The 12,779-nt window shown below is 54.1% G+C and overlaps 1 protein-coding gene and 1 long non-coding RNA gene across 2 annotated transcripts in view; both read left to right on the top strand.

The window, feature by feature from the left end:
* The first annotated feature begins 2,158 nt into the window (after window positions 1-2,158).
* LOC135316958 (uncharacterized) lies at window positions 2,159-6,364 on the top strand. Its single transcript, XR_010376141.1, has 3 exons — window positions 2,159-2,439; window positions 4,477-4,532; window positions 6,231-6,364. It is a non-coding gene; the product is annotated as an uncharacterized LOC135316958 (long non-coding RNA).
* Window positions 6,365-12,138: 5,774 nt separating this feature from the next.
* The window catches only part of PKP1 (plakophilin 1), a 47,471-nt gene continuing 46,830 nt past the window's right edge, over window positions 12,139-12,779 (top strand). Inside the window, exon 1 of the mRNA XM_064472094.1 lies at window positions 12,139-12,340. Within this exon, the coding sequence (XP_064328164.1) occupies window positions 12,139-12,340 (202 nt within the window). The remainder of the gene's footprint in view (window positions 12,341-12,779) is intronic.

The raw sequence follows: 12,779 nt of genomic DNA, 5'->3' as shown, positions 1-12,779 counted from the left end.
AGTAAGCTTCATGCAGATGACCCCGAAATCTCTGGGCAGCAGGAATTTGGCACTGGCACACCCCGCAGCCATGCGTGCTGGCTGCACAGTTAGCTCCGGCCACCAGGAAAGCCTGGCTGTGAGCCACGTGCGTGGCAGCCCCCGCTTGATCGGGCAGACAGCAACGACCAGCCGCTGCAGCAGGTCTCCTGCCGAGCAAGCCGTGCGCTGCCGCGGGTCCAGGGCAGGCTCCTGTGCAGCGTGCAAGGAGCGTGCACTGCCGTGGACCACACACCCTGGGAACACGGCTTGCCTCTTCCAAGCTGATCGTATGGCAGATGCCCGGAGCATCCCTGTCACTGCTTGTCCCTGCTGTCTCTGACAGGAGATGCCATTATCCTGGCTGCTGGCCCTCTGTGGTGGAGGGAGGCTTGTGATGCTCGAGGAATGGCAGGGACATTGAGGTGCTGGAGCGTGTCCAGAGAAGGGCAGCGGAGCTGGGGCAGGGTCTGGAGCACAAGTGTGCTGGGGGGCGGCTGGGGGAGCTGGGGGGGTTTAGCCTGGAGAAGAGGGGGCTGAGGGGAGCCCTTCTCGCTCTCTGCAGCTGCCCGAGAGGGGCTGGAGTGAGGGGGGGGTCGGTCTCTGCTCCCAAGTCACCAGGGACAGGACGAGAGGGAACGGCCTCAGGCTGCGTCAGGGGAGGTTTAGGTTGGATATTGGGAAAATGTCTTTAGTGCCAGAGTGGTCAGGCCCTGGCACAGGCTGCCCAGAGAGGTGGGGGAGTCACCGTCCCTGGGGGGGGGTTCAGAAACCATGTAGACGTGGCACTTCAGGGCGTGATTTAGGAGACATGGGGGTGTTGGGTTGACGGTTGGACTTGATGATCCTAGCGGTCTTTTCCAATCCAAAGATTCCATGATTCTATGATTGTAACATTGTGGGGTGGGAAGGAAGCTCAAAAAGCCGCCTAGTCCTCCCCCTGCTCTAGTGCAGGACCCAGGGTAACCAACCCTTGTTCAAAAGAGGTGGCTGTCTTCTTAAAGACTTCCAGTGCTGTAGGGGCCATGTGTTACTGGTGTACAAGGCACTTGCCCCCACTCAACAGCAGCTTCTTTTTTAACCCTCCAGACCCCTTTTTCAGTCTGCTGGTAGGAAGAGTCCAGGAACTATCCTCCCCATTAACCATCCCCAGCAGGCAAGATAGGGCAGAGTTTGGATGCAGCCTCCTCTCACCTGGAGCAACATCAGCTGTGAAAGCCTGGGACAATGCTGAGCCTTTAGGATGCTTGTGTTTCCTGTGTGGGAAAGACTGGCCACTGAGGGAAGATGCTGTGATGCTGCAGAGGCCATTCCATCAGCTGTGCTGGGGCTATTGAGCTTTTTGGGTTGCTGGGATAGCTGTTGGTGTCTTGGAGAAATCTGAACCACACATGGATCATCTGCTGGAATCTCATGTGTGTTTGTGTCCTGACATGGAGGCACAGTGACCTACCTGCCTAGGTGTATGTGTGCTGCTGAGGAGGGGGCTCCAGGGAGCAGGTCCACCCCTGACCCAGGCTCCTCCATCCTTAGCTCACTCTTCAGCTTTGTTTTGAGTTATTCCACCCGCCTGTCTCTTGGACAAAGCCTGGGTTTCATGCTTTGAAGCCCCACCCCACCACTGCCCTCAAATTATTTCTGACATTTAAGCCAGGCAGAAAAAACCCTGCTCTGAGAATAATAATTATGTCGTAGGCCATCACATGGGTCTGAGAGTATGATCCATAGGTGCAGCCTGCGCTGAAAAGGGACATCCCAGAGCAGGGTGACCGGGAGCCCGTCCACGCTACCTGCCTCAGGACCAGGGATTAGTCCCTGTCCTCTTGCGCTAGCTGTGATGACGCTGCCAACGTCGCCGAGCAGGGAACACCCTCAGGACATCCCTGGGCTGAGCGGGAGTCCCCTTGGCCAACACTTCTGCGTCCTAGCTATTGGGACAGGACGTTTTGTACTGCCCAAAGCTGAAAAAGTGTCCTAGTTACAAATCTGTCCTCTTTGCCTTCCCACAGCTGGTGTAAATGTTTTGAATGCCATGTGCTGTGCCAAGGACAAATACTTTCCCTTCCCAAGGAGTTCCCCCTCCCTCAAAATCTCCTGCTGGGCTGCAGCAAGGTGCCCTTTCCACTCCCGTTCAGTTGCCCATGAGGGCAGGGAATTGCCAGGAGATGAGGCTTCAAGTAGAATATGGACTAGAGCTTTCTAGACACTTTGTGTTAAACCCCATTTCTTGCACAGGCGGTTCTTAATTTTATTTTATTTTGCCAAATCAACTTAAATTGGAGGTTAAAAATTGTTCAGGGTAGCTTCTACCTAATAACTACTGGAACATACTTTCTGGTTTTCTAGATCAAACATTTCTATAAAACTTCAGACTGTTTTTGTTACAAGAGGAAGACAGGCACTTTGATCTACAGAAGCAAGGTAAGAGTTCTTTTTTCAGTCATTCCTAGGCAGTAGAGCAGTCCTTAATGATTTAATTTTAAAGAAATTATATGTGTATTTCAACCCCAGCAGTTACCATGTCTTTAAAGACAAGAGGAATTGCTTTCTGGTGTCACAAAAGTGGTGAACCTACTCTGTATCCTTGGCACCTTCACACTGCAGATCATTAGCCTTGAGTATTGCAGAAATGGCAAACAAACATGGTGGACCCCAGCATTATCCACGTTTTAGCTGCCAGGCTACTCATTCCCACCCTTTCAGAGGGATGTTTGCAGTCCCCCAGATGTTACAAAAGACTTTGTAGTTAAAAATTACTATATTTGGCCAGTTTGGTTGCACAGTGATCGTTCTTGTTCTGTGCAATGAAGCTTTCCATAAGTCCATGAGATTAGTGGTCAACTTGCTTAAAAACCCATTTTTCCCTTGTCAGGGAAGATGGCGGGGCCAAAGCACACCACGTGTGGGGAGGCTGAAGGAGGTGGTGTCCTCAGCCTGGAGAACAGAAGCTGAAGCAGGCTTACCCAGCAGCCTTCCTCCACCAAGGGAGGGAGGAAGGGCCAGGTCCTTGTCGAAGGTGCACCAGGAAAGGACCAGTGACACTGTGCAGAAGCTGCTTTTTCCTGTGAGAGATGTGCGGCCCTGGGACGGGAGCATTCGAGGATATTCGAAACTCATCTGGGCAAGGACTGAGCAACCTGAGCTGGCTTTGCAGTGAGCCCTACTTTGACCATGAAGTTGGACTAAGGACCTCTCAAAGTCCTTTCCAACCTAAATCTTGCTATGATTTTTCCCCCAGCGAAGGGTAGTGGCACCTACACACATGCAATAGCTTATTGTAGCCTACAGAAGACTGGAAAAAGGGTGATGGCCCTTGACAATTGCATATCTCGCTTGGGCTTTGGCAACCTTGAAAATGGTAGGAGGAGCTGGTGCAAAAACCACAGCCTCCTTTCTCTGCACCAGGGCATGTCATGTGTAGGACATTCCTGCACGGATGACTTGGTTAGTTGTTTCCATTATAAACCAGGGATGGGTGTGTGCTGTCCTCCAGCAGCATGGCAGGAGGTGAGGGATGTGCTCTGGAGAACAAGTCTCCCGTTGTCCCCCTTGATTTTGTGTCGTGGTCAAGATATCAGACCCCAGCTGAGGGCCAAGCACTGTGTCTGTCCTGACTCCAGTCTGGACTTGTCAGCTGGTGTCGCCAAGTCCCTCTGTGGTGCCTGGGGCCGCGGGGATGCAGAGCAGGAGCCCAGCCAAGTAGCCGGGAGGCGGAATAAATTGCATTCTTAAACCGAGGCCGAGGGGAGGTGTGCACCTCCTCTGCCCCAAGCTCTCTGAGCTGGGTGTCGGAGCCAGGTCAGGCTGTCCCGGCTGTGGGGCAGCCGTGCTTGCTCCCCAGCACGTGGTGCTGCGGGGAGAGGGGCTGGGCCAGCAGTGCCGTGCTTCCTGGAGCAGCCCAGCTTCCCCTCTGCATATACGGACAGGACTGCAAAAATTTAGCCTGGTGCTTCTGCATATTTCCAATAGCAAAGGGATTTTGCAAGAAGAGACCGGGCAAAAGGGTCTTGGAGGCCATGTAAGGGCCAGCACTGAGTGTGCAGGTACGACTTGAATGGTTGAACATCCCCTTGGATGTCAAGGAAGCTCCTTGCCTCATCTCTAGCACTGTTACCTGAAGACTGCTCATGTGGCTGGCCATAAATTGGCTTTGAAAATCTGTTTTTCCCTGTTTAGTCTGAAGGCAAATATCTGCCCATCTTGAAAACCAATCTCAGCGTAGACTCTTCCTGGAAAGCAGACACGAGTGAAACAAATGAACCTGTGCGTGACATGTACAGATCATCTCTAAAAGCTAGTATTAGATTTCACTATCAAAATAAACAATATTCTTAAGAAATAATGTTAGGAGTGTGACTCATGTAAATCTATTAATAGGCTCGTAGTTTTTATTTAACAGGGTTTCATAGTTTATTTAGAAAAGAAATTAACTTCTATATTATCGGGTTCATCCTTTAGGACTGGGATTATTACTATCATCAAAGTCCTTCCCTGCACCCCTCAGGAGGTGCCAGGTGAGTAAATAATGTCCTGCGAGGACCACCTGTGCCCCGGGCTTGATGTCTCTGTGCTCTCTTCCTCCCCCACCCCACTTTGCATCTTGTGCTTGACCCTGACACTGCAGGACCTCTGGGCCCTTGGGATGGGGTGGGATGGAGGATGAGTCCCCATGGGTCAGCCCTGCTCCACGTGTCTCCCAGACGGTGACCGTCCCCAGTGTGGAGCAGAGATGTGCTGCCACAGTCCATGGCATCCCAGAGCCCTCCCTGATGGGACCCTGGTGCTGCTCACTTGATCTTGGGAGTGACTTGGGAGTCTGTGTCCTCTTCTCAATAATCTTCTCTTCTCCTCCTTGGCCAGGGCTTCTTGTAGCAGCTGAGGCTCCTCCAAGGACTGCAGAGGGGCTGCTACAGCCCCGTGTCCGGGTAGAGGAGAGTCTCCACGAGTATGGCCTGGTGCATCTCTCACCAGGGAGGAATTAGGTGCTGTGCAGGCATCAGAGCTCTCCCAAATGCAGGATGGGAAGGCTTCAAGGATGATGGGGAGGCAAACTCCTCCAGGAGTTGCTTTTCCAAAGGAGGGGATGAGCATGGCTTCGATGTGACTGACGAAGGTCGCTGTCACCCACCACAGATCCTGTTGGGCAGCACTGCTGAGTGGTGCTGGTGTCAGATACTGATGGGATTAACGCTGCAGGCCACTGCGCACAAGGGGGTCAGCCCAATGTTTTCAGCTGGAGAGGACTCACCTACATTGGCAGTTGCAGACAAACCCCTCTGGAGTTTGGGTAGGCAAGAGGCCAGGCCTGGAGGACAGGTAGTGAGACAGCATCACTGCAGACTGGTGACCCCAATGCTCAGGCTGCTCTGATCCTCCCATGAGAGGGCAACCATGCCAATGTCAAACAGTATCTTTGTGCTTAAGCTAGGACAAAACTCTGATGGGACTCCCTATTGCACAGCATGGGCAGAAATAAAACCCCATCCCAAAGCCCTGCACTGGAACAGTGCTCTGGAGGGAAGGGAAAAGGCTCTGGTGGTGCCAGGAGCATCTGCACCTCCCTGCAGAGCATGCATTGATGGAGCAATGGCACTGCCAGACGTGGCATGGACGCGCGGCCACGTGTAACCTGGTGGAGGAGCAGCCAGCGTCTGCCGCGGCGTGGGTCGCAGGCCACGTGGGGCTCACGGCCCTCCTCCGCTCCTGGTCGCACCCCGTGTTCCCCAGCTGTCCCAGGGGACTATGGCGTGATCGCCTCCCTCTCCCTGCTCCCCTCGCCAGAGGCTGCTTTAACGAGTCGGGTCACACTGGAATGTGTTGCTAAATCATTACATAAGCTGGTCCGCAAGGTTTCCTCCCCCATCAGCCGTGCGGGGGATTTCACAACACCGTGGAATCGAGGGCATCCTCACCCCAGTTACACGTTCGCGCCTTTTCTAAATTTTGCCCTGTTGTCTCTGTACCTTCCACAGTGGGAACAAGCTCCCCCTTCCCTGCAGCATTCCTGAGCTGGTCCAGATTGCGACGGGCATGGGAAGGAGAGGGGGTCTAGGTACCATCCTGGTTGAGCTGTCCATCTACCTGCCCTTCTCCACCTGGGTCACCAGATGCAGGAGACCAATCACACCTATTTGGTTGTAGTCGCCTCCCTGAACTACACCTTGACTTATGGTGGGCATGGGCTTAAGTCCTCTCCTTGACTTTCTGTGCAGTTCATATGCTCCTGGGCCTGGCAGCAGCACCTCTGGAGATGGTGCCCCACACCCCAGCCCTACCTCCAATAGCTCCTGGAAGCAGATACATCTGGCAGGACCTGACTTGACTGCATTTCCAGGGCACCACCCAGGTAATGCTCATACACCCCACGGGGCCTCCAAAACAGACTTTGGTTATCTCTGGGGCTTTTCATGGCAGTGAGGGCTCTTCTTCACTGTTTGAATGTGGTTATTCCAACCTCAGCCATCCTCAAGCACTGTCTCTGTTGACAGCCAGCTCCCTCTGGACTTGCCAGACATGGGATAGCATGGAGAGGGGGGACTTTTCACTCATTAAACATCTAAAAGCAAGAGAGGCACTGATCAGGTCCTTGGATGGTCCTCAAACCTAGAGAAATGGAGCAGGTAGACAAAGCTAGGGAAAAGGTGTCTCCCACAGAGGCCAGTCAGGTCTTCTGGGCATGGTCAAGCAGGAGTCACTGTCACTTGGCAGCCTGTAGTGGGAACACAGCCTTGCTGAGGGACTGGCACATCCTCACAGGCAGCCACAGACCCCAGCCCCAAGTGCACATGGCTGGATGTGGTGGGCAGTAGCATGACACAGACATGTACACCAACCTCCCATGCTTATCTCAACAGCATTGCTCACTTTCAAGGGAAGCCTCTTGCAGCAACCCCAGGTAATTGGCCCCTGAGAACAGGCTGCAGCACCACCAACGGCAAGTGCCATGAGCACAAGGAGTCCCTCGTTGCACCCATCCCCTCCCACATGTCCTCTCCTGCAGGTGTAGCAACCTGCCACTGAGATACACCAGTGCCAGGGAAGTCCTTGGGAGAGGGCCAGCCCCAGAGATCCTGAGCCAGTATCTTCATGGAGTCTCCGGGGACTTGGTCTGCAAAGGATTTCGTTATCCCAGACTCTCTCACTGTCAGAACCTTTGCCCTTGGGCTGCTGGGCAAGGACTGTAACAAGGAGGGGCTTTGCCTGCAGGGTCTCACGTGGTAAGTCTTGGTATTTAAGCGTGTGCTGCACAGTGCATCTCCTTCACAGAGATTGGTGAAGAGACAACTACAGGTTGAGCTCACCCTGAACTGGACATTGCCCTGGCAGAGCGTGCTGGGTAGAGATGGGAGGAGATCAGCAGCTCCTTGACCGAATTTGTAGAGGCTCCTCAAGTGAGAAGGGGACACAAGGAGAAAACTGGGTGGACTGGCCAATTTGAGGGCCTTCCCCTGGAGGGGAAACAGAGCTCCTTCCTTCTCCATCACCATCCTCCCCTCCCAGGGCACCTCCCTGGTGCCTGCCCTTCACTGGCAGCTTCATGGCCTCTCCTGGTCCTTGTTTCCAGAGTGACCTGCTGACCAAGGCATGTTCCTTTTTAGCTGCTGACAAGCCTGCACAGCAATTCTGAATTGTAAGCAGTTCAGAGTTGCAATGTTGTTGCTCACCAAAGGTGGGACCTAGGATGTGACTGTTTGGCAGGGGATGTCTGAGTGCAGGGGAAGGGCAGAAGGGACAACCTGCATCCTCAGCCTTGAGAAGCACTGAGTCTGGACCTGCTGGCAGGCACCTGCAGGTTCCTGCACAGAGGTTTAAGGGTGGTCTCCAGCCCACAGACATCCTACTTTGCTTTTTGTCCCCTTGTGTGTGTTACATGTGCCAATCTGCAGCAAACAGGAGCAGCAAAAGCAGAGAACCAGGAACGTGACCCCATGGAGGTCCAGCTGCCAAGGCCAAGGGCTCCACGACAGTCAGGAGTGGAGCACAGAACACACAAGGAAAGGCTGGGAGATCTGGGTTGGTTCAGAGTGAAGAAGGGAAAGTTTGGAGGGAATTTACAGCTCTCTGCAGCTAATTCACTGGAGGATGCAGAGAAGATGGAGCCAGATCTTCTGAGGTGCACAGGGAGAGGAAGAGAGGGAACTTGAACAAGCTGGGACATGGGAAATTCCTCTTAGATACCTGGGAAAAAAATTCACCATGAGGGTAGTCAAATACTGGGAGAGAAGCCAGAGAGGCTGTGGGATCTCCATCAAACCTCAACTGGACAAGGTCTGGAGCAACTGTGTCCTGACCTGGTTCAGCAAAGCCGGTCCTGCTTTGGGCAGAGGGTCAGTCCCTTCCTATCTTAATTATTCCATGCTTCTGTTAGGGCACACCTTAATGATGCATTAACTTTGTTCCCAAGTACTTTATCTCCATTACACAAGGCTTTCATCTTGCTGCATGAAGCCTTGCAGCTGCTTTACATGAGCTGTCATTCCTTTTTGTGGAGAAATCAGGGATTTCCGTACTTTCCTCGCCTAAGCTCCCATCCACAATGGGAGATCTCTGGGGCTTGGTGAAGTCTACCTGCTTTGCCAAGGGGCATCCCATGATCTGCCCAGTGCTGTTCCCTTCTTGTCCTCCCACAGCACCACCCCAAAAACATCTCAGTGCCACATGCGTGCAAGGAGCGGAGGGACGGTTATTCTCATGAGACAAGCTGCCCGCATGTCTCAGCAGGCTTCTGTGTGGCTCTCCGCAACTTGGCAGCTCCATGCTCGCTTTCAGCTGGATCCTGGTTACCCTGTTGGATCTGAGCTCTCCATCTACCCTGTTCTTGTGGCACTTTCTGGTCCCACAGAAGAAAGAGAGTAGAGCAGAACTAAGGCTTTGCAAATCTGAAGAGTAGGTTTCCTCCTGGAGAACCTTGCCAGGCTCTGGAAAGTCTCAGCTGTGCTGGGGGAAGGCTAAGTCCCTGATCAGAAAATGGCATTATCCTGGGAAACAGGAGAAAATCCCATCACCTTTACCTCTGTCCCTTCTGGCGGCCAGCCGCCTTGAGGAAGAAGCAACCCTAGGTGCTAAGAAAAAAAAAAAACACAGCAGGACTGCCCATCACCAGTTTTGGGGATAAAATATTTTTCCCCAGCAGATTTTGCAGTGATCTGTAGTCACTTTCAGCTCAGGAGCGCCTGACAAGTTTGAACAGCAAACCCTGCACTGCTCTGGGAGCAGTATTGGGCCAGCGAGCCCTTTGATTGCAATCAGCAAGTTGGCAAGAATCCCAGGAACTCATACAAAAATGCTTTGAAGAGGCCAGATGCACAAGGCGTGTCCATGTGTGGGGCGCGGAGCGGTGATTCACCGCATCACCATGCGATGCTTGGTGCGCACACATGCAGCCGTCGGACCGCAGTGAAGGCCCCCATCTCCCTCAAATCACCTGTTACCTATTTTAAGGCTTTTTTGACCCTCCAATCTTTTGCCGATCGCACCCCGAATTCAGCACAGGTTTTGTTTCCTTTCCAGCCTTCCCCCGCTGCTGCCTGCGAGCTCCAGACAGAAAGGCAGACAGGGGATTTGCTTCGGGCGCTGGTAGATGCAAGCTCTGCTGCTGCGCCGGTGCTGCGCTGGCTGGGGATGATACTCACCATGCTCTGCTAAGTAAGCATCCCCGGCCCGTGATTCAGAGCAGAAACAGCAGTTTGCAAAGAAGTGCAATAAACTCCTTTGTTTAAGCACCTTTTGCTCTTTTAGATACGGGGTTTGAGTCTGTTGCAGAAACCCAGGAGATTCCCTCCCTTGGGCTAGACCGTGTAAACTTGCCTGAAGAAACTGCCGTTTCTTGAAAGCCTTTATGAGCTCCTTGTCCCCAGCTCCGCAGCCCAGCTCAGCATTTTGGGCGCGTTATGAAACAGGGCAGATGCCAGAGCGTAGCATTTGTATTATCCGCCAGCAAATGACGGGATGTGATAAACACTTGGCTCTCCCGTGCGGGGACAGGGTGAGGGCTGTTCCTTGCCGTGGGGGAAATGACATTACAGGTTTGCAAGAGCTGGGCACTTTGTTGTGCAGAAGCCATCTGACGCTGACAGCCTGTCATTGATTTGCGAAAACATCGCTTGGCATCGATAACAAGCTTTCAGGAGAAACAAGTAGGACGGAGGAAAACAACACCCAGGTATTGCTTCGTTGTTCCCCACCTGGACTGGAAGCGCACAGACTCATCCCCACTCTGTGAAATGCACAGGAGCAGCAGAAAATCCTCCTCCATCTCACTGGACATTGGCCACCAGGACTCGGGCAACACTCAGCCCTCATCCTGGCTGGCCTTGCTTGGGCATGGTCTAAATGTCCAGGCTGGCTGGGTGATGGAGCAGAGTGAAACCACTGCATCCCTCGGGTGAGGTGTCAGGAAACGTGGGGAGAGGGCACCAAAGGTAATTACCCTCTAGTTGCTCTAGTCCTGTGTCTCATTGACAAAGCTTGGTTTTCTGCTGTTGGGTTTCACTGGAGGAGCATCCTAGAGCATCAGAAGAGGAAGGTGCACAAGGTTCATCTTCCCCAGGAGCATGCCCTACGCTTTCTGATACTGCTCTTGTTCCTCCAAAATATAAAATATGGCACCTGTGTGCTCACAAGCCACCAGGGAAACACAAAACCTGTTTTCAAGGAGGGACCCAGCATGTTTGAGCAGAAATCACCAGGCCTGCGGGCAGCCAGAGCCTGAGCACTGATGATTCCCACCAGAGAGAAACCCCACAAGTCCTCTCCACTACAGCACCCTCCGTCAGGCAGCGCAGAGGAGCCTGGTCCTTCTGTCCCTTCTCCTGGCTCTGTGCTGACACAGGCACCCTGGACCCGGTCCTGGGGGGCCCAGGAAGCCTCTGCCCTGGGCACCCACCCCTTGGCCTCCCCTCTGATGGGGTTTGTGCCTCTTCTCCTGTATCAGCCTCTTGTGGCTTGGCAGGAGCTTTGTCAGCACTTGCTGTGACCTGAAACTAGTCACACCAGCACCAAGGTGTTCAGTTCTCTGCAAACGAGTTGCTGCAGTGTGGCTTGGCAGAAGAAAACTCTCTGCTCAAATTCATAACCTGGCATGTCATTTCTTGTACAGCCATTTTTTCTTCTAGCCTGCTTGCTAAAAGTCCTGTTTTTCTCCCTGCTACCCCAAGTTACTTGCAAAGACTGCGACAACTATTTGCCTGACAGCTGCCCTGATTTCTCCATAGGGCTGTCCCTGCAAAAAGCGGGACCCCTTTGGGAAGAGGTCTCACCCCCATGAATACAGCAGCACCCTGCAGTCAGCAGGACCCTTCATGACCCCTAATTTATGTGCTCTGCAAGTGACCCTGCAGTCCTGGACTCAGAGGGGCGGTTTTGCAACCTGTGCAGGCAGAGGAACTCTTTTGCAAATGGGGAGCTGGACACTGTGACCCGAAAACACCTGGGCAGGACGGCGGCTGGACCCCCAGGCAGGAAAGGGCACTGTGGGCAGCGTTGCTCCTCTGACCCACGGCATGTGCAGTGCTGCCTCCTACTAGCAGGGGCATCCCAAGGCTCTTGGCAGTGAGACGCCATTTTGATCCAGTTTAGACTAAATAATGAAATACCAGATGAGCAGGCTGTGTGGGAGATCCTCCAGCCCTCCAGCTGCTGAAGAGCACTGTTTCCCACCCAGACCCACAAAGCCTTACCCGTGAGGGAAGGGGATGGCAACGTCCATCCCCAACCCTCGTGTCTCCCAGCCTTGCCCACTCCCCATTGGTACCCACAAGCCCCCCTCGACCAGCCCGCTTTGGCACAGGCTGGGGGAGGCAGATTTGGGGCGAGGGCAGTGGGGAGCCGCGTGCCCTGCAGCGGCGGCGCGGGGGCTGCGAGCGAGCCACGACGGGGAGCGCGTGGGTGTGTGCAGGCAGGGCTGTATATCCAGTCTGGCAGAGGGTGTGCCTGCTCACACGCCGGGGAGCCGAGCCGGGAGCAGCAGCCCTGAGACACCCTCGGCTGGGGGACGTATGGCAAGGAGGGGTTCGGGAGATTAACCCCAGCACGAGACTCATTTGCTGTTGCCTTGTGTCGTGCACGGTCAGGTGAAGTGCAGCCCCCTCTCCCCCCCAGCCCCACGGCCAGCTTGCAGCCATGCTTCACTCTCCACTGAAAACAGCGTTGGCATATGAGTGTTTCCAAGACCAGGCCAGCTCCACGCTGGCTCTGCCCTCGGACCACAAGCTGAAGACTAAGGGCACGGGAAAACAGCGGGTCCAAGAACAAGTGATGATGACGGTGAAGCGGCAGAAGCAAAAGTCGTCTGTGTCGTCAAGCGTGGGCCACTCCAACCGAGGTAAAATCCCACCGCGCTCTGGACAGTACGGGGGCCCCCTCTGGGGACAGAGCAGCTGCTGTGGGGTGCTTTTGTGGGGTTTTGTTGTCGGGGACAGACGGGTTCGCGCCTCTCACGGGTTGCCCTGGGCAGGGGACGCAGAGGTCTCTTGCACTGGATGGAAGAGTTAGGACAAGATGCAGAGCTGGATGCATCAGCTCCCTCGGTGGAGCTGATCCGCAGGAGTGCTGCACTGCTCCGCATCCCTGAGGCACTTGGACATTTCAACGTGGTGTTATTAACCACTTGTTCCCTGGCTCTAAAGCTGGAGCAGCTGCCTAACTTTTGCAAATCCTTTCTCTGCAAGTGTCCCCATGGCTGGAATCCTCCACCAGACCCATCCCCTCCTGTGGATGGCCAAAGCTAACAGCGTTGCTCCTCCGCCATGCCGTGGGGCTGG

The sequence above is a fragment of the Phalacrocorax carbo genome, chromosome 23 (genome assembly GCF_963921805.1).
Source record: "Phalacrocorax carbo chromosome 23, bPhaCar2.1, whole genome shotgun sequence".
Taxonomy (NCBI): Eukaryota; Metazoa; Chordata; class Aves; order Suliformes; family Phalacrocoracidae; genus Phalacrocorax; species Phalacrocorax carbo.
This window is presented reverse-complemented; position numbering and strand designations above follow the sequence as displayed.